The sequence below is a fragment of the Centruroides vittatus genome, unplaced genomic scaffold (assembly GCF_030686945.1).
Source record: "Centruroides vittatus isolate TY-2023 unplaced genomic scaffold, ASM3068694v2 contig_883, whole genome shotgun sequence".
Lineage (NCBI taxonomy): Eukaryota > Metazoa > Arthropoda > Arachnida > Scorpiones > Buthidae > Centruroides > Centruroides vittatus.
The window spans coordinates 1468816-1492033 of record NW_027122575.1 but is presented as its reverse complement, the minus strand read 5'-3'; the positions used below and the strand labels follow the sequence as shown (position 1 = coordinate 1492033).

The 23218-nt window shown below is 31.1% G+C and overlaps 1 protein-coding gene across 1 annotated transcript in view; it reads left to right on the top strand.

The window, feature by feature from the left end:
- The window catches only part of spn-E (spindle E), a 141360-nt gene that overhangs the window by 78525 nt on the left and 39617 nt on the right, over positions 1-23218 (top strand). Inside the window, exons 21-26 of the mRNA XM_067280367.1 lie at positions 6164-6267; positions 10652-10723; positions 17466-17588; positions 22124-22211; positions 22296-22406; positions 22486-22599. Coding sequence (XP_067136468.1) covers positions 6164-6267; positions 10652-10723; positions 17466-17588; positions 22124-22211; positions 22296-22406; positions 22486-22599 — 612 coding nt within the window. The remainder of the gene's footprint in view (positions 1-6163; positions 6268-10651; positions 10724-17465; positions 17589-22123; positions 22212-22295; positions 22407-22485; positions 22600-23218) is intronic.

Below are 23218 nucleotides of genomic sequence, written 5' to 3'. Positions count from 1 at the left end.
TAATCTAAACCATCTAATCATCTTACCAAAAACACCAGAAAACCTTTTATCAAGCAAACTCACCTTGCATGTTTGCAGAAGCTTCACTTTGATATCTTCACTGACACTGGTGTTTTTATACACCTTGGTGTGATGTTACATTTAACTGTGCCACTCTAACTCATTTGCATACATACAGTATAAACTAACAATTATTATTATTATTATTATTATTTTTTCTTTGCACTGTTTCAGTTATGATAGTATTTCCAATCTTTCCAAAATCCTTAAGAGAATTCTTTAACTCCACTTGAGATCACTTAATCCAAGATGCTGTTGATACATTGACAACGTCAGCTTTGAGTGTCAGTCATATTTATGGTAAGGTTTTATCATTATTTTAGAATTTTGTATAGGAAGGTGGAGTTTTTGTCCTTTGAACAAAATAAAATGGCTTCAAAATAAATAATGATAACTAAACAAAACCCCAAAAATAAAAGATAATATTTGGACTAGACTTCTTACAAACTGCTTTATTGCAGTGTAAGTATTTTTACTATATTACTACCACTACTATTACTACCAGACCCGGCCACACATTGTTGTGGCTCAAAATGTATCTATTATAAATGTATAACACTTCCCTGTGGGGAGGAATTTCGAAAAATCCCTTCTTAGTGTATATTCTCTTGATGTACCCTATTAAAACACAATCAAAAACACAAAAAACTGCATCTAAAATAGTATAATAGAAGCCAGGTTCTTCATGGTAAGCTTTAATTTTGCCTTTCTCCTCTACGGGGGGAATTTCAACATCTATATTATATAAAAACACGCACGTATTCGAATGCAATGTTGTGTCACAATTTCAAAGCAATTGGTTAAGAACTTTCAGAGATTTGAGATTAGGAACAAATGAACATTATTATTATTATTGTGTTGGGTTAAGTGAGATATACTCGGTTAACACCGGTGGCTGTGTACTATGCCGGACCAAAGTCAAGGCATAGTAACCAAAACAGAAATTAAAGAAGTGTATCAGTGTGTGTGTCTGTATTCAGGAATTTTCTCACAATATGACATGTATTCAATATAGTGGTTTTCTGTAGTGTGATGTATGTGTTTCTATTCAATTGTAATGTGCCCAGGCTTTTGTGTAGTGTGTGTGGTATGACGCCTGTAGAAGAGAGAACAACAGGTACAATAAGCACCCTATCCATCCTCCACAGATGCCTTATTTCCTGGGCAAGTTATGTGTACTTGCTAATTTTTTTCAGTGCATGCGTTTTGTATATTGTGAGTGTTTGGAATGGATATGTCTATAATGTATGTGATTTTATTGTGTTTGTCAATGAGTGTGATGTCTGGTCTGTTGTGGTAAATTGTTTTATCTGTGATTATGGCTCTGTCGTAGTACATTTTGTGCGTGTTGTTTTCCAATACTGTCTGTGGAATGTATTTGTAATATGGTTCGTGGATGTCTACTAATTTGTGTTTCCTTGCAAGCTCTCGGTGTATTATATTTGCTACTTGATTATGTCTGTGTAAATAATCTGTTTGTGCCAAGAGCTTGCAACCAGAGGTGATGTGTTGTATAGTTTCTGGCATGATGTGACATTTTCTGCATGTGTCATTTGTGAGTGTTGCATCTTTGAGTATGTGTTTTCTGTAGTTTTTAGTGTTTATGACCTGATCCTGTATGGCAATCATGAATCCTTCCGTCTCCCCAAAGAGGCATCCCTGAGCTAACCAGCTGTTTGATGCAGTTTTGTCAACAAAATCATGGGCCAGATCATAAGGATGCCTGCCATGGAGTGCCTTTCGAGCCCACGACTGCTTAATGGTGTCTGTGCTTTTTATATGTTGTGTTGTGTCCATATGATGTGAGTGTAAGTTTAATGGTGTGTTATTCGAGTCTGCTAGAGTTACTGCTTTATGTAATTGTGATATTTCTTGTTTTTTGTAGAAAAACTCTCGCAAGTGACTGTATTTGTTTGTAGTGAAGGTTAACTATGTCAATCAGGCCACGTCCGCCATCTTTACGTGGAAGGGTTAATCTTTCTGTGGCGGATTTAGGATGATGTTGTTTATGCTTAGTAAGTGTTGTTCTTGTTTTCCTTTGGAGTTGCTCAAGATCTGTGTGAGTCCAATGTATAACTCCAAAAGAATATGTGAGTACTGGGATGACATATGTGTTTATTGCTTTAACTGTGTGTTTTGCATTTAACTGTGTTCTGAGAATAGCATTTAACCTACTTTGGTATTCTTTAATTAATCTTTGCTTTATTTGTGCATGTTCTGTTAGTTTGGCCTGTTGGAATCCTAAATACTTGTAGAACTCGCCCTCTTCCATGGATTCAATAACGTCTCCATTTCCAAGTGCAAAATCTTCTTTCTTCAGGATTCCTTTTTCTATGTGAAGTGTTCTGCATTTATCTAGGCCAAATTCCATTTGTATGTCCTTGGTGTATGAATGTGTGATTTGTAGGAGTTGATGAAGTTGTTTTTGTGTGGATGCATAAAGTTTTATGTCATCCATGTACATGAGATGTGACAGTGTATACTGTGTTGTTTTTTCATGCCTGATATTGTAGCCATATTGTGTGTTGTTTAACATGTTGGATAATGGATTCAAGGCTAGGCAGAACCAGAGAGGACTCAAGGAATCTCCTTGAAAAATTCCTCGCCTAATAAAGATTTGGTTTGTTTGTATGGAAGTGTTATGAACCCTGAGATGTAGTGTTGTTCTCCAGTGCTGCATAGTGTTTTGGAAGAATGTAATGAGTGATGGATGTATTTTGTACATGTGTAGAATATGTAGCAGCCAACTGTGTGGAACACTGTCGAATGCTTTTCTGTAGTCTATATATGCCATGTGTATGTTTCTGTGTTGTTTGTGTGCTTGCCGTAGAATGACTGAATCTATGAGTAACTGTTCTTTGCATCCCCTGTGATTTCTACGGCAAACTTTTTGTTGTTCCGTAAGAATGTCGTGTTCTTCAATATGTTTGTATATTTTGTTTGCAATACAGGATGTCAATAATTTGTAGAGTGTTGGAAGACATGTAATTGGTCTGTATTGTGTGGGGTCTGTGGTATTGTTGTTTTTAGGTTTCATGTAGGTGATGCCCTGAGTAAGAAAATTTGGCATGTCTTGTGGATTGATGATGATGTGTGTTAGATGTTTAACTAGTTCCTGGTGCAGTGATGTAAACTTTTTGTGCCAGAAATTGTGAATGTTGTCTACACCAGGTATCTTCCAGTTGTGTGTTCTGTTAACAGCATAGTGGATGTTGTGTATGTTTATTTCAGGCAACAGGGCATAGTTGGTATGTTATGCAAGTTTTTGTTCTCCTCGATCCAGCCTGTGTTGTGCGTAACAGCACTGGACCAAAGAGAAGACCAATAAGTTGTGAGTTCTTCTTCTTTTGGTGTGCCACTGTGCTGTGTATCAGTGTTTGCATTGTTATTAATTTGTCTGTAAAAGAGTTTTTCATTGTTTGTAAATAATTTATTTTGTTGTTTTCATAGTGTACATGTTTTGTATCGTTTGAGTCTACGTGCTTTGGCAGCAAGTTTTTGTTTTAGTGTATCAATGTATTCTGTAATGTGTGTGTTGTGATGTTCATGTTTTGTGTGTGTTTTTATTTTCTTGAAAATGTTTTTGAGCTGTTTCCTTAATTTGGGTGTTATGTTGCTTTTAGTGTATTGTGTCAGCCTGCCTAATTGCTGTTTAATGTCATTTATTTGTATTTCTATTCTTCTCTGCCAGGCAGGCTTGTGATAGTATTGTGTTTTCTGTGTATTTGTCTGTGACTGTACTTTCAGTCCATGGTGTGTCACTACTGTGACTGCCCCAGCATAAACTAATGTATGAATGTCTGCAAGTGTAGAAATTGAATGAATGTAGTGTGGTATTAAGTGAGTGTTTACATAATTTAGTGTTTTTCCTACTTCCTTTGACGTGTTGATTTTTGGTATTCGTGGTCGTTGTGTGGGATCTGTGCCTGTATATTTAGTGAGTGTTTCCTGAAATATAAGTGAGAGCGTATTAACTAAATCCATGTCTATGTTATCAGTGATGGATGAGGAAGTGTCTGTAGTATCATTAGTGGTAATTGTTGTATGTGTGTTATTATCAATGCTTGTTGCTAGATTATCCTGACAGGTTACATGATCTTCATTAATGTTAGATGTTTCTGTCTGTTGATGTATTTGATCAGCAACCTGTTGTTTGATAAGTTCAAGTGTTGTTTGTGGAATAAGGTTGTTGTGTATAATTGTTCTTTTTTGATCAACAACCCTTTGTTCGGTGACAGTGAGGTGAGGATACTGTTGTGTGAATCTATGGTGTAGTTGTTGTCTGTATGCTGTCATGTTTGTTTCGAGTTTTGTGATTGTGTAGTAAGTACGGATGATAAACTCGTTCATTTCTACTGTCCATTTCATCCGTTGGCGTCATTTTCCAGCCTTTGTGGTCTGTGGATGCATTGCCACAGAAACACCAAGGCTGGGTTGGTTCTTCACATCTGTTGAGGGCATTGCAGTAGCCATGCTTGGGCCGGTGCTGCTTTCGCCACCGGTAACCAAGGAAGACTGTGGCCTATTTTTTGAATGTGAGCCTCTGCCTAACCCACGAACGCGGACTTTGTTAACCCGGGCGACGTCCGAGCCGGTATCACACTTTGATCTAGTTATTACCATAATAAATATCACCACAGAATGTGGGTGTGGTCACTCTTAGCTTCATTTCTCCCCATAAACCTTACTGGCATGGGTGTCCCTACCAGGAGCTTGTGCTCCAGCCTGCATTGCCCTATGGATCAGTAAAATTACTGGGCTCTCCCACCACGACCAGGTAGTGACCACGAGAGAGTTATTATTATTATTATTATTATTATTATTAAGGTTAAGATTCTAAAAGTTTGTAGCTCAAACTTTGGTTGGAATGGGTTTCTCAGAGGTCTAAGAATTGTCTGTTAAAATAGATTGAGAATTACTGTTATAAACAGTGAATAAAATTGTAATATCTTTTATTAAAAATATATTTAAAATTGTAAAAATGCCTGTTTTAAAAACTTTTTTGTGCATTTAGTTGAAATATGTTTGTGAAGATGAATTGGAAGTTGATTTGAAAATGCTAAAATTATCATCAAAAATTTTAATTGTTTAAATCGGGTCTCAAACTCAAATTCAGCAAAGGGCCAGTCAAATAGATATATAGATGATGTGGGTTGTATTCAATATTCTTCAGTAAAGCAAAACATACTGTAATTTAAAAAAGGCTCTAACAAAGGCCCTTTTGTTGCCAGACCTTTATGACTTATGTTAACTGTTAGATGTTTGAATTTTTTCTGTTTTAATCTCTGCAATTTGTTAGAAAATCATCAAGGCCACGAGCTGGATATGAACCTTAATGGGTCATATCTGGCCTGCGGGCTGCCAGTTTGCTTTCTCTGATTTAAATAATCAACTTCCTAGAATAACTTCATTTTCACTAGACTTTTGAATCCTCATTGTAAGAAACTTTGGAAGGAATTGTGAACTAGATTGAACTGTTATAATTAATCTAGAGAAAATGTAATCACTTTTCATTAACTTATGAGAAGTAATTTCATGAGTATATATAGAAAAAGAATTACATCATCACGGAAATTTATGGCAATTATGAACAAAATAAGATGTCTAAACTACTGGAGGGTCCAAAATACTTGATTTTCTAAGTTTTTACTTAGATATTATCTCATCAGCAATTTGTCAAATTCTTTTATGAAAAATTGCTGAAATTAAAGAATAATGGATTACATAAGCTCAGAATTTCAAAATTCATATTTCCTATTTAACAAATCATTTTACATGCAAAATAAATGGTACTGATAAGATCCCTAGTTGCTAGAGACATGAAAATACTATCATTTTAACTGCAAGTAGTAAATCTATCATTTTGAAAGAAGTTATCTCTGATCCAAAATTCTATTAGTTAATTAAAAATTAGCCTTAATGTAACTCAAAAAAATCCCACAGTTTAGGCTTTTAGCCTAATAAACTGGGTTATTTTGAGCTATAAGATAATTAAAATACATCTTGAGAACCTTTTAAGTTATTATGTAGGTGTTATTGGTAAAATATTTATTCAATTTTTTGAAAGTTTAACTAATTTTAGTTATAATCAATTATTTATTAGGTAAGAGGATTTCCTCCAAATCAAGGCCAGCTATATGTAACAGCATTAAAGAATTTACTTTCTCACTGTTCAAGAAATATGACAATACATTTTGAAGAAAGAAGGTGACTAAAGGTTTTTTTTATTTTTGAACTAACCATTAATAAGCATTTAAAAAAAAATAAAATATCTGAATAATTTATATACTTTGCTTTTTTTACAAACAAGCATTTTGTAGTTTATTTCCAAAACATTTTTATTTGAATTGTTTCTTTGGTTATCTAAAAGTCAGATTTTTGTATAAGTTTATTTCAATGAAACTTAAATCTGCAAAATTTATTGTTTTTTACAATAAATTATAATTGTTTTTTTATAAGAAAGCTTGTTATGTGTTTTGAAATTAGATTCTCATTTTTCCTATTATGTATAATAAACGTAATATTGAAAAAATTTTTATTTTTGTAATTTTAATGTAATATAGCATTAAAATTTAGAAGTTACATTCATTTTCATCAGATAAATTCACATTTTTAGCTTCCAACATTTGTTTGTTGTAAAGTTAAATTGTATAATTATATTAGGTTGCTTGGAAAATAATGGCCAATTTTTCAACTCACTTTTAAAAATTAAAAGTAATTGCCATTTTTGCAGTGTTTTATACAAAATTTTACATGCTTAATAAGTGATGTGTACTCTTAAATAATTCTATAATTTCTATCAGAGTACAATTTTGAAACATGTAAGCCTTTAATAATGAAGATGAAAAAAAAGAACTGCATTTACTTTTCTTACAAGAGTTCAAAGTCGGTCATAATGCTTCCCAAACAGCCACCAATATCAACAGAACATGAGGAGAAAGGTCCGCAAATGATTGGACAGTACAAAGGTGGTTTTAGAAAGTTTGTAGTGGCAATGAGAGCCTTGAAGGTGAAGAAGGTAGCAGACAGCCATGCACTCTTGACAATGAACTTTTGAAAGCAATGTTTATGTAAGAGTTCTAATGTCAGTTATGTATAAAAGATTTTTGTGAAGCTGATCATGTATTCTTTGTTTGATCTGTGAAGATTGGCTTTGAGTGCCTATTTTAAATTTGTTACTGCATATTGAGAAGTTCATTATGGTGGTTAACATTTTTCTCTTATTAGGCTTATTCCATAATCAGTTTAATGATGATTGAAGTGTGCAATGCCATAATGTTGTAAATGCCAAAAAAGAAACTTTTCAGGAGAGGTAAAAAAACACTTTTTCTAATGAATGAATTCATTTCAATTTTACAATAAGATGGTAAAAAACTCACTAGGTTACAAATTATCTGGAATATCAAAGTGATGTAAATGTAAGCCATAATGTTTTAAGTGCCAAAAGTCACGTGACTTGCACTTTGGCACTTTAAACGTTATACGTTTACATAAATTCATTGTCAAAATACAGCCACTTACAGTGCCAATATCGCCGCAATATTGCGGCAGAAAACATTGCATTTAGAATTCCATTTTTCAATAAAATGTATTTAGAGAAAAATGGCATTTACAATGTTATGGTATTGCATGCTTCAATTAAATATGTAATTTGTGACTAATTCTATTTTTGTATATTTTGTAATTATTTAACAATTCTCGTAGAAAATTTAAAATTGTGCTTATTGAGAAATGGAATCTTCTGCATTTGAAGTTGATAAATCAGTGTAATTTGTTGTCATCATGAAATAGATTTGTGAAACGTTATTACATTCTGTATTAATATTCTGCATTCTTAGTTTGGAATCTTCTGTTCTCACAATCAGAAGTTGTGGAGTCCTATATTGAGCTGAAATTTTCTTGTTGATTATTAGGGTGACACCAGTCAGTTTCATAGAGATCTGACAAACTTGGGCTGTATATATGGGGAGCCTTTACTTTTCCATGGATAATGACCAGAAGGGAGACAGGAGACTAACTTTTTTTTTTTGAAACGGGATTTAACACGTTAACTGCCATTCAACGTGCTGGCCGACATACTAATTAGGGCCGTACAGAGCCATCTGATGGCCTGTCGTTATATAACCGATATAGTTTCACTCAAGGTTAAATTATCCTGGCTTTGTAAGACGTTGTTTTACATCCTAGTGGTGGCCTCTCACGGACATCTATGAAGTTGGTTTCTGACTGCCGACCGTCGAACCACCCCATGAGGCTCATGAAGTGGTTTTTTTTAAATAGTGAATAGTTAAAACAAGGAAGAAAAAATCAAAAACTAGTTTAATTATTCTCTTTTATTACATATAAAGTAAATAATATCTATAAAGGTGGTCTCAACTGCCAGCTGTCATATGGCCTCATGAAGTGGTCTAACGGCCGGCGGTTATAGTTTTTTATAAATAAAAAGCTATTTTATATCTGATAGTGTTTTTTTAATAGTGAATAGTTAAAAAAAGGAAAAAATATTGAAAACTAGTTTAATTATTCTCTTTTGTTACATATAAAGTAATTAATATTAAATATTAAATATTCCGTGGTTTTACTCTTTCAACATTCCTCGAATACTTTAAAGTGATTCATCCCAAGATTATAGAAATTCTCTAAATAACCTAAATAAAAATTATCTCTATTCTCTGTATAATTATTTCATTAAGATTACAAAAATGTTGTAAATCTATGTCAGTATGTCTAAATATATCAACATTGTATAACAATATTCTGTGGTCTTATAGTTTCTGGTTTCAGGCCATATGACAGTCAGTCATTGTTGATATGTTTTTAATCTTCACTCTACTGACTGTTATATAATGACCCTTCTATGTATATCATAATAAAATATTAAATATCAAATTTTCTCATTGTGGCCTGAAAAAATGGAAAATATCATATTACAGGTGGCAGTTAACGTGTTAATGGATTAAAATGGTTATGCTGCAATTACAATTATTCACACAATTTTTATTTTACATATTTTTTATTTTACATGTTGTTGTTTATTAATTTTATTGTTTATTCTAATTGGGTATTCTTTGTGGTGGTAATTACTTGTTCTCCTGAACACTACCATGTATAAAGTTAAAGAATAAAGAACAAATGGTACTTGGTTATATGTCTACAACCAATAACAATAGAATGCATTTTGGGAACTTTAATGGGTCAAGGGATCTCAAATCATAAATATCTGAAAAATTGATAGACAAACAATTCACCTCGCATTTGATTGGATCTTTAAACTATTGTCAAAGCCTACTAGTTATCTGTCATTGATCCCTTTTTCCTGGGAAGTTTTCTCGTCTGTCTCTCCAATTATAATTACTGTTTCAACGTGATCAAAAGAGTCAACTTTTTACCAATATTAGATTAAATTTATTGTTTTATGTTTCTTAGCCTTATGATTATATTCATACAGTAGAGCATCAATTATCCGACTTAATTGGGGACTGGGGTTGGTCAGATAACCGAAAAGTATGAAAAAATACATTATTAGTATAGTGTATTAGGCCTGGTTTAAATACTAGCCTCCCTTTCATGGTTGAGCCAGTGCTGCCAGCTAAAACATGCAAAAATTTAACAAAAAGTAATATTAAAGTAGCCAAGACAAACAAATATTGTAGTGCCACATCACTAGCGGATATTTGAATTTGCCGACTAGAACATGGTCGGTTAACTGATAAGTCGGTTAATCGGGGGTCGGATAATCGATGCTCTACTGTATATATACACATGCATTAACTTTCAATAAAATTTGTCAAAAAATGATCTTTGGAACTTAACTTTGATCATTAATATACCGTATTTACTCGCATATAAGACAAGGTTTTTATTCATTTTTCATTGCTTCAAAAACCTAGGCCATCCTATACACACGAGTGAAGGATTCTTTGCGTTTTTGCAATAATTTTTGTGAACCGTGTATTCGAATTTTTTACCCTCTGGTGTTTAAAAACAAAAGTATTTTATCTGGGTCATTTCAATCATTCTTTTGTATTGTCAGGAGTAAAGATGAATAGCAATAGCAATGAAGTTCAAAATCACATGGGAGTCCAATATAAATTTTAATCCATTCCCACGTGAAAATAGATGATTATTCAGAAATCAGAATTTGGAGAAACTCATAAATGTAATCGACGGAGAATGGATTAGACTTTTAACAATTGGCAAAAAAGATTCCCGATTGTCCAACTTTACATGAACAAATTATGTTGTCGATTTTACAAGATTTTTCTTTAAAGTTTAAAATGCCAGTAATTTTTGCAGGGCAATGTGTGCATTTATGTGCATTTGATATTTTATTGTGATTAAACAAAATAAAATTAAATTGTATTAATAAATCTAATTTTCTTTATTTTGATCTTTAAAGTCACACCTCGTTTTATGTGAGATCATCTTATAAGTGAGTAAAAATACGGTACTTTTAATGTCTCACACTTTTTTTTGTAGTAGATAAAGATTTAGCAGATGTTTTAGCATTAATTAATTAAATTCTATTATATTTATTATTATTATTATTATTAAATAAGAAGAACACAGTAAAGTTTTTTTTTTTTATTAGAGCCTTAATTGAATTTAATCAAAATGAAAGTACTGGAATTCCACAAGCTGTATATTTGGCAGTTAAAATGAGGTATGCATTTTTAAATTGTTTAATAAATTTTTATAGATGTAAGTTTTAAATATTATACTGAATAAAAACTTTGTTACATAACTAAATTTTATTGATAAAAAAAATGATAATATTTTTATGATTTTCTTTTTTCTCATTTAATGAAAAAGCATTTTATAATTATCCAGAAATAATTATTACATTTATTGAAAATTTTTTTCTGTAACTATATATTTTTGCTAATTGCTAATAAAATTGGTAATAAAACAAAATTTTTTAGGGAAATTCATTCTAGCAGATAGAATTTTTATATATTTGCTGTTGCCATGTTTGTTCAAAATTTACTTGTTCCTTGATATCAAGTAAATAATACATTTATAGAAAATTTATGTTGATTTAATAAGGTACAGTTAGTGCTGAACACTGCAGAAATTTCATACTTAGGTACCTGATTAATTCAGATAATGAATGCTTTCAGATATTTTGTACTGAGAGGCATACTCTTTTTCCAAATTTTCAAAAATTCATATTAATTTATATCTTTGTCTAATGATTTAATAAAGATGGACTGTTGATGCTAATGTTAAAACTAATTAATTATTATAATATATAAAAAAAAATTGATAAATTGTTGGCCAGATGGCTTAGGCAGTAAGGTGTTGGTCTACTGCTCTGGAAGACTCGCATTTGGATCCAGGAATTTTTCAGGAAATGGTATATCCTAGATATGTCGGTTCCCATCATCTGCCATTTGGCTGCTCCATTGTAAGTCTAGCGAAACCCAAATTAGGCCTGAAAAAATGGCCCATTTAGTTCCCACGAGGCAAAAAGAATAAAAAAAAATTAAATGTTGACTTAGTGTGAGGACATGATTTAAGCAGGTATTCCATTTGGGAGTGCACACATAAGCAAGAATTTGTACATCATAGAAATACAGTGGGCGATCGGTTAACAAACAAATCGGATAATGAACACTTTCGCGAAAGATTTCTATGTTCAGACAATGAACACATGATTGGATAACGAACACCTCACAGAACAAACACAAGAAGAAGCAACGTAAAATAATGAATACTGATTGGTCTTCCCTTGTCTTCGGGCAACAATTCGAAACTTTTCAGAGTGTGGGAGATGTCAACATCAACACTCAACCTGGTATATACTGATTGGATAGTATTCCACCGAACTTTGAAACTCTCCCTTGTAATTCCAACCTTTTATTTTTCTAACAGAAACTGTATTTTTATAGTATTCACAAGACTGTCGGGCGGGCACTCGTTAAGTTTTGCATGGGTTTTTCTTTTCAAAAGGTTAGAGTATAATAGCAAAGGTAGAGAGTGGGCAGAAGATTCCTAATGTTGCTGGGCAATATGGCTTGAACAGGTCTACAATAGGCTGCAGTTCAATCTTATTTAAGAAAGATACAGTATAATCAAGAAGACTCAAGCAGCTAAAGGAATAACAAAAATCACGTCTGAGAAATAAAGGACATTGAAGAACTCATAATGGAACCTGAAACGGATCTGACGACGGAAGAACGCCAAGAACTCTCGAATGAAGAACACCAAGAAACTCAGTGAGATATGTTTTTTTTTTTCTTTTCTGAAAAAGTAGGAGGATGTCAGAACTACGGTCTTAGAATGATATCCAAACCAGGTTGAGGCTTGGGAATTTCTACAGTTACAATGCTATTAATTACTTCTGAAAAATCCTGAAGAAGAGAGAAAGCAATCGACATTAGACAGATTCTTTAACCCCACAAATGGAAAAAACATGACTAATAAAAATGCAAGAATGTGTATATGTTATGGACAAAGTGATTAATACAGGCATTATGAATAATGCCCAGTCATTATTCATAATGACCAACAAAATCTGGCATTGTAATAAATTTCAATAATTTATCAAATTGACCAGTCATTATGAATACTGCTATCATCTAGTCGGGCAAAGTGATGATAATACGTTGAGGAGTGATCATCCAAAATACGCTAGCCAATCAGCACTCATATCTGAATTGTGTGTGTGTATTGCATTTAGTACTGAATTTGGTGGTGGTTGCGACTGTTTGTGCTCTCAACAGATTCCTCTCGGAGGGGAGCCGCTGGCAGGCTGCTGATTGTTTAACATTACTAGTTATTTATTCACAGTAGTTCTTGAACACACATATCAATAACTAGTATGTATCAATATCTAGTGACATTAAACAATTAGCAACCTGCCGGCAACTCCCCTCCAGAAGGAATCCGTCAAGAGCACAAACAGTTTCCACCACCGCCATGATGGTGCACATAGGTAAAATTTTACCATTTAATTAATATAGTTAAAAGTACTTAGTTTTAAAAGCACGATTACATGTTCTTTTTAAAATACTTTGAAATAATTCACAAAAAATAAATATTTCTAAATGAAATAAGTGGAGTTTTTAAAAAATTGTACTCCTAGAATCTATATCCCACTCGGACGGGCTGGCAGCAAGAGTTTTTTCAGGTTTTCCTCCTTGCAGATGACACCTGAATAGGGGCCAGCTTTCCATCAAAAGTCCTCCCGGAAGGCATTCTATCCCCCCTTCTCGCGTTCGCCATCTGCTATAAGGCCGGCTCTTCAGTCGCTGATCGATCACCCTCCTGTCCTTCCGGAGCACAAGCGAACAGCAATACACTCCTCTATCAAGAATGAAAAATGAGAACCTATATCCAGTGTGATGAAAAAAATGAAAAGGTTCACCACAAATGTTTTCGAACTGCTGTGAAGTTCGAAAATGTTTGTGGTGAACCCTTTCATTTTTTTCGTCACACTGGATATAGATTCTAGGAGTACGATTTTTTAACACACCCCAGTGTTTTGTGTTGTTGTGGGTTTAACACACCCCAGTTTAATCAAATTAATTAATGTTACACAATTTAAAATTCAATACTAAATGCAATATGCACTCAACGTGATAAAATTGGCAACTCAGAGTGCCAATTGGCTAGCGTATGTTGGATGATCACTCCTCAATGTATTATCATCACTTTGCCCAACTAGGTGATAGCAGTATTCATAATGCCTAGTCAATTTGATAAATTAATCAATATTTATCACACTGCCTGCTCTTTTTGGTCATTATTCATAATGCCCGATTAATCAGTTTGTCCATAACATATATATGTAGTTTTATTATTATATATAAATAAATGTAGTAAGAAAGTATATATTTTTTATTTTTGGGGTCTCCAGAATGAACTAATTAAATTCCCATTAAAACCTATGGTAAATCAATAATCGGTTAACGAACAATTCGAATAGTGAACAAAGTCTTGAAACAGATTATGTTTGTTAACCAATCACCCACTGTGTATTAAAATTGCAGATTTGTTCCTTAAATACATAATTACTAACTTAAGCAATTTTTTGATTTATGTCAAATATAAAGAACTAATTTATTGACATAAATAAGCTTACAGTTAAATAAAATTTGTAATGAAAACTTGTACTATGTGGAAAAAATTTCTTTAAAAAATCAACTGAAAGTTACTTGTGTATTGTTTACATTTCTACTAAATTTCTACTAAAACTACTTGCTACCATTCTTTGATTTTATCATTGGTAGAGTTAGTGATTAGCTTTGTATGCAGTTTCTTAAACTTTGCATGAATGTATCTAGCGAGATAGTTTAAATTTTTGTGTGTAATAAGACTTATTAATAACGTCAGGTAAAACTAGCACCATTATACATAGAATATATACTAAAACTGCTTAATTTAAGATTTTTCATTCTCATTTCAGAACATCAACTTACATCTGTGTTCAAACAGAGATTTAAGCTGACCATGATCTGCAATGAGAATGAAAAAATATTTCTTGTAATAAAATATTTGTCTTCCTAAATTAAATAGTTTTAGTATATATTCTAAGAGTTATTTATTGTTTTTTGTTTTATAAGATTATATTGTTTTAAAATCACTTAAAATTAGAATATGTGAATTGTGATCATACTGTATAACTTTCTTATTTTAATATTTTGACAATTAATATGGACATTTACTTTTTTGACTGATGGTTGCAGATAATTTTTAAAACTTAAAATTACATGTTAACTATTTCATTTTTACTTTAAAAATATTCTAAGAGCATTGCAAAATGCTGGAGACTTCTGAATGGGATTGTACTGGATCTGTTTTTCATGGGTCAGCAACCTACAGATCTTTCAGAATGTTTCTGTGGCTCTTGGTGCCTTTCGGGTTGATGAATTATTATTATATTTTAGCAAGTATGGTTGAACCTGTATCTCAAATCTCATGAGAACAAGAAAAAAATTTGAGATAGACAGGTTTCAAGATATAGCAGTTCCTACACAGTATAAAAAATAATAGATTTGATTGGAATTATGGTATTTTATTAATACAATGGCAGATACAGTATTTACTTGTATTAAGTATAAATAAAATGTTTTTGACATACATTAACAGAAATTGTTTAATAGTTTCCAATGCCCAACTTTCTTCAACCAATAAGATGCAAGCCAAACTCATAGCCAATCAGAGGAAAGCAGCATTAATTGCAAATATGTACTGTATTGCAAGAGATATTTCTCAGCTATAATTTATGCTATCAAAATGAAGTCATTGAGCTTTGACAATATCTGCTTCAAATTTAAATTGAGGGAAATCAATTGATAAAATTTTTTCATTCTCTGGCAATTCCAATTTGTTATACTGTGAGCATTTGATTATGTGTAATTTCAATTACAGAGTTGTGTCTATGATTTGTCAAATGTTAATTTATTAAATTCTGTGGTAAAGGAATTGGTAAAAAAAAATTTCCACATTTACTAATTGCTTTGTTCTAAGAGACAGTGTGTTACTTTATTCTGACCTATCAATATGAAGTCATTACATAATTTGACTTGATGGTTTTGCACTTTTTATTTCAATGTAAAAAGGAAGAATGTTCTTTTGTCTAATTCTAGGCCTTTTGAAATTTGCATATTCTGCCAATTATTAAGCATTTGTTGTTTTTGTTTAATAAAAGAAGTAAAAATTTGTTTCAGATTTGTTAGTTCTTAACAGTAATCATATGTAGAAATTCTTGTATTAGTTAATTGAGTTATATCTAAAATATCATCAGCAACACAGTATTTAAATCCAAAATTTGTTTTATAGAAATGCTTTTCAAACTGGGATAATTATGTAAGATGATGCTGTTTTGATTAAAAGTGTTGATTAAAGAACAATTTTAAAATACATTAGTTTCTTTTCCATTTTTAGTTCATTAATTTGTTGTTCTATATTTTTTATTTTTTCTTTCTATATATATATTTGAAATTGGCCTTCAACTCTCAAATGCACTCTTATAGAATTCAGATAATCTTTTGTGGAAGCCATCTGATTAGTTAGTCTCTCATTAGATATAATTGAGAGGTTGCGGCCGACATTTTCAATGCAAAAACATGTACATCGGATGTTCAGAGCCTGTAAGCCTAGAAGTTTGACAATGGCATTTGGAATGTCAGTGGAATCATGCTCAACGTTCCAAATGCCATTGTCAAACTTCTAGACTTACAGGAAGGCGGCTCTGAACATCTGACGTACACGTTTTCACATTGAAAACATCGGCCGCAACCTCTGTTAATTAAAACTGGGATTCTATTTCATATATCTGTCATTGACCTATCCCATGTTGAAATTTTTTTTTCCGTTGCATGTTGTACCACGTTGAATTTTTGTCGAAGTCTAATAAAAATTTCATGTTTAAAAAAAAATAATCATGGCTATTGTATTGTCTGAAATTATTTTTTTATTTTGCACAAACAAAATAGACATATTAATAAATGTAAAAACAAAAAAAAATTATATTTCACAAGTTAGTTGGTATAATTTTTATATTAAAACTAATGACATTTAGTGTCAAAAATGTCCCGAGGCAGAGACAAGATATCTTGGGAATACCAGATAACAGGTTAAGGTGTTTGACATTTTATCCACATTTATTATTAGTGTGGAACTTAATGTGTTTGACTAACCTGATGATTTTCTGTGAAATCTGTAGATCTTTATCTATCTGTGAGACAATTTCTATGGATCTTTTTCTGTCAGTGAGTTGAAATCAGTTATTAATTTAGTATTAGAAGGTCAACTTGCCACGCACTTGACATATATTACTATCATGCTCTCAGTACAAAACAGCTAGAGAATGCTACCTTCAACAACAAATATCTTCAGACAACCAACTACAGAATATACTAGACAAGAATGGACAAATTCAACCCACAATAGCATATCTGAAGGCAATAAATTTATATACAGAGCTACAGGACTTACAATAGAACAACTATGACATAGAAAAAAGACTCAACAGGGTATACAGCAATATAGCTGGCTTGACCTGACACCTTCTGGCCTACCTAGGCCACAAAACCCCAAATCCAACCAACTTAGTATTAGGAGGAGTGAGGTGATCTTTCCTTTTACTTGATTTAGTAGCACTCAATATAAGTCTTCCATATTTTGCCAGAGATCTTTGCAAGATTAGGCTCCATTCTAGAAATGAATAAAAGAATTTGTATTAGATTAATATTATCCTCTTGATTGAATACATTTAAGAAGCACTAACACAAAGAATTCCTTCATATCACTGAAGCCTGAAACTGGTTTATTTAAATATTTAACTTTAATAAAATTTAATTGTTAATACATTCATAAACATTTTAATGTTAAAATTATCTCATTTTCAGTATAAATTTTATTTACAATGAATCAATTCTATAAATTTTCTCTTTTAGGCGGTTACGAATGCCTTTGCAGCTTCAGATATATGATAAAGCTGAGGCAAGCAGAAAATTGGAACAATTACTTCAGTTGAGAAATGAAAAATGTAGTAAAGAGAGAAGGCTGCAAACTAACAGGTTACTATTATTTTTCTTTAGAAATAATAGGCAATGTAAGATATACTACTAAATTAAGTAATGTTTTTGATTAAATTTTACATAGTAAAGAATTAACAAAATTTAATATAATAATTTTATTCTTGAATTTAGTATGGTACCAAGTTTCATGTATATCCATTTGTCAATAGTATATTGACAAATGGTATGACTAAAGAAAAGTATTTTCTTTTATATTGCAAAAGTAATATAAATTTTATATATTAGAAAAGAATTCCAAATGGTTTTTACAATGAGAAGAATTTAAAATACTGTGTAATTATTTTTTACATTTAATAATGACTTTGCTCATTGCAATTTTATCCATAGCTTAAATTATTTGTAAACTTCCTATTTCAAAACAAATGAAACTATGTTTATTATATAGTTAACAAAAAATGACAACAAATAAATTTTTTTTTCATTATCTACGGATTTCTAATTTAAAATCGTTAACTAGGATCAAAAACGTTTGTACTATAAGTGAATCTATTTAAAGTGGAGATCATAAATTCATAGAAAGTCATAAGAAAAATGTTTAATTGGGTTTCAATAAAGCAAAATCAAATGATAAACATCAAAGAAATCTTTATTATCCATATTTACACATACATTAAATATTTATTATTAGTATAATTGAATATTAAAAATTATTTTTCATAAATATTATTTATAATTGAATTTTAGAAGGTCCTGGTTGTGTTTCATCATTTTTACTGACTACTGCATTTTGATGTATGAAAAACAAATCTAAAGTATACCGTTTCCTGCAGTTTATTTTTGACAAGACTATGGTCTTGTTTATAAAATTGTACTGCTGTTTATATTACCAGCTTAGAGGTATGAAGGAGTACATGTCAAGAGTTGATATTTGGCACAGAGTATTAGGTGCCCAAATCATTTGCACGTAAAAAAATCCAGACTTGTAGGTAGTCAGGGGACCGAGAACCGAGTCAAAATGAAATACAAAATGGCAACCCTCTTCTACAAACAGGCAAAACAGGCACCTCACCCCACCGAAGTCAGATGGGGAGAGTACCACCCGCAGTCAGATGGGGAGAGTAGCACCCACAGTCATTCTAGGAAGTGAACTCTGATCTTAGGACTGAACACACAGTATCTTCTATGTTAAGTAAAATTTGTAATCTAATTTTCTAAATTTGGGAGTGCTTCAAATATGACATTAAAACAGGGTTTTATGTCATTACAAGTGGGTTTTTTTAAACATTATCTAGTATAGTAAAATCGTGGGACTGATAAAAAATTTGACGTGTAGGGCAGAGGGCACCATTGTGTGACCTTTGCTCTTTGATCTCACTTGTCTCTCCTCATTAGAGTTTAGGAGAAATCTTTTTACTTCATTTAGTTAATCTTTCGATTTGACAGCCGTGCCGAACTTGGATTTATATTATATTTCAACACTATTGTGTAAATATTGCGCAGCTGATACAAATTAAGTAAATTATCAGTTTCTCAGTTAATTTTTACTGGCAGAACAATAGATGCAGAACACTTGGTCGAGGTCAACAGACAAGATAGGACACAACCCAGTATTGTTTTTGCAAAATAAAAAAAATAATTTTGGACAATACAATAGCCATGATTATTTTTTCAAAAATGGGAAATTTTCGTTGGACATTGACAAAAATTCAACCCGGGCCGACGTGCAACAGAAAGGAATTTCTACATTGGATAGGTTAATTTCACAGAAAATGCATGATGGATGACCTCGTGGTCGTGGCTGGCAAAATTTGAACGATTGTGCTCAAAATCAGTGATACCAAAGAAGATTGGAGAACGAGATCCGCCTTAAGCGTCAAAGTGAACCCACTTAGTAGTGAGTCTCCGAGACATAGTCTTGTCCCAAATACAGTTTGCCATTTTACTTGTTTCATTTAATATTGTTTTATAACAAGATACTAAGTCTCTTGTCTTGCACTCAAATTTTCCTGCCTGTTTGTAAATTGGATAGTTTTTAAGAAAATAATTGATGATTTTGTCACACTTTGCAAATGTGTCACATAAACCATCAATGGATAGCCTGTTTTCATTGGGATTTTATTCAAATCTTCATTACTGCCTTTGATTTCTTCAATTGTAGGCTTATCTAACTCCTCATTTGTTAATGGCAAACCATGAGAATTGAGTAATTCTTCAACATCATTGAATTTTGCACCTCTAGCAACAGTAACAATTTTTGTATAAATCTGTCAAAGTCAACATAATGAGTATAGTGAAATTATTTTAAATGCAAGATTTTCCTCTCTACAGTATTTTCTTGTTGTGGGCACAAAATAATCTACAAACTAATCACAGAATATTGCTCTAGTCATCTGTGCTTTCTCATGCGATTTCCAAATTACTGGGAGTGAAGATTTTGCTATGTTTTTTTAAAGCTCTAGGATTTTTACTATGAAAAATTACCAAGGGTTTAAGCTTCTTGACTATTTCAAAGATTTGATTGTCCTTCTAAATAAATAAATGCTTTGTAAGCCTAATTCACTGTAATATAGTGGGAACTTTGTTAAATAAATATGGAATTATTGAAAGAAAAAGCTATATTATTTTCATTTCAGCTTAAGGTTTTTAGATTGATTCCTTGAAAAACTTTGTAACCAAGTTAGTTCTACTGTGTGTGTGTGTGTAATTATCATTTTAAAAATGATATATATATATATATATATATATATATATATATCATATATATAGTATTGGTTTTTTGCTCTTAGATTTAAATATCATCTGAAATGTAAGAAATAAAATAAATTTTAACTAATAAAGATTTAATAGTTTGGTTTGAGAGTTCTGTTAGAAAGAAGCTAATGTTGGACTGGAGAGTCAAAAATGTATTTTGTATCATCAATTCTGATATCTATATATTAGTCTATTCTGTTTTTATTAAGACATGACTCCATAAATAAAATAAAATGAAAATATTAATTTAATGGAGGAAGAAGGAAAATTATAAAAAATTAGAAGTAACAGATATAAAAAGTTTTTCAGTTATCTTGACTCATCAGGAATGCTGAAAACCGTTCAAATAGAACACCAGTGTTAGAAAGATAAGCTAGTAGATACAAACTATTAGTGGTTACAAAAGAAAAATTTTAAAACATATTGTATGGGAATCTACAGTAAAACAATATCATTATTTAAAATTAGATGTATAATAAAAGAAATGTATTTATCAAGTTTATATTCTTAAATATTTACAAGTATGCAAAGTGTTTCCAAAAATAGTGAATGATGGTTTATAGTAAAATGAAAATACTGTAGTTTATGTCAAATAATAAGTATTGTCATTGTCAAAATAATTATAGTAAAACAGATTTCTTGTCTTTTTATTAACATACTAAAGCATTTAATATATTTTTGTAATCAATTGACTTGAATTTCTGCTCATAAGTTTTTTATTTCTTTAAAATAAACAAAATTAAGGATAATTCAAATGTGAATTTTAAGGTAATACAAACTATGTTCGAGTCCTTTATCCATTTACATTCTTTTATTCCAACCATGAACTACAAAACAACAGGCGACTTGAAGTAAAACACTTCTAAAAATAACAAATGAAATACTATCAAACGATTCACAACACAATTAAAAATGATCTCGATGCCAACCTGTTCTTGTAGGCTACGGCATCTATAACATTAAAATTTAGTAAAAATCTTTCACAACAGCATTCTTGTTATATAATCGCGTTTCTAGCCGAGAGTCATCTGGCGGATTCGGGCTATCCAGAAATTATTTGCATAATTATACATATTTGCCCAGGATTCTTTTAGTGTTAGTCTTTTAGTTTAATTGTGTTGTGAATCATTTGATAGTATTTTGTCTGTTATTTTTAGAAATGTTTTGCTTCGAGTCGCCTGCTGTTTTGTGGTTCCTGGTTGGAATAAAAGGATGTAAATGGATAAAGGACTCAAACATAGTTTGTATTGTCTTAAAATTCACATTTGAATTTGACTAAAAGAATCCTGGACAAATTTGTATAATTATGCAAAATTAAGGATTTTTAATGGCCCTCTAACTTCTTGAAAAAAGAAATCAAAAATCTGATTAAATTAATAGCATAATTATAACTTCTTTGAGCTTTTCACAAAGGATAAACTAGATGATGATGATGACAAATATTTGCCACTGATAAATTTATCATGAATGCAAATGAACACGCAGTGCACTGTATCAATCAGCGATTATATCAATACTGTACTGTACCTAACGAAATCACTGATTGTTACAGTGCACTGCATGTTCATTTGCATTCATGATAAATTTATCAGTGGCAAATATTTTTTTTATCATCTGTTTTATTTTTTAAAATTTTAATTAGTGAGTACATTTTGTTAATGATAAAAATTATAATAATATCTTTAGAAAGTCAATAGTGAAGTATTAGAAACTTTTTTCACTTCGAGAAATGTAAAAGAGTATTATAAAATTTTTAATAGGATCATTACCATAATTTTTGGACCATACTTTGTATAAAAGATTATTGTTGTTTTTTTAAACAGAATTTCTATACAAGTAACAGATAATATTATAAATCAAGTTGAGCTTCCGTCTATCAGGACAACAGTTATTCATATATTTGCTACCTTTGTAAGTTATACAATCATAACTAAATAAATTTTCATTTATAAATTTACATTGTTGAAATACTGATAAACAATAAAAAATATACAGATGGTGGATTGTGGACATTTTTGGGCTCAATACAGAGAACCTAATAGTGAAAATTTGAATTTACAATTTTTAAAAGACACAATAAATGTGAATGGAGCAAAACATTTTCAGGTAAATTTTAAAATTTCGATTCTTTTTATATTATTATTTTTAATATATTTTAAAAGAGAAATACTTTTTTTATTTATAGCCAGTGACAGAAATATATCCAGGAAAAATAATTTTGGCACCATTTTTTGAAGCACACAATAGCATGAATTATTATCGTGCTAAAATTGAAGAAATAACTGAAGATGGCATTAAGGTAAAGTTTAAATTTTTTCTAGCATAAATTTATTTTAAAAAAAATAATGTGGTATGTTTGTTAGATTGAATTAATGTTTTGGAGTCAAAGCCTATTGAAAATAATAATTTCAAACTGATCCTATGACAATTTAATATATATACTTTGTTATATTGCAGGATGATACTGATTTAAATAAGTAATCTACTTATATCAAATATTACTTTTGTGAAAATATATTAATTTATTTAATATGGAGAATATAAATTTGAACTTTGCCATGCTGTTTTCTTATAAGCATATATACAAGGTGATAGAAAGTCTTAATTTATTTTTGTGAAAATGGTAACAAAATCATTTGTATGCAGGTTGTGTGAAACATGCTGATCCAAGAAGAGAGAATCACTGCTATTTGCACATGTTTTAGTCTGTACTTTCATGAAATAACTTACATGGAAGTACAGACAAACTTCACCCAGAAATTCAGGAAGTCTGCTCCTACCTGGACCAATATTAAACTGTTGATTACCAAATTCAGTTAAACAGGTAATTCTGGGAGACCCATCATGCCAGACGAAACTGTTTAACTTGTATAAACTGCAATAATGCAGAATCTGTGTTTTCAACCAGAAGACTAAGC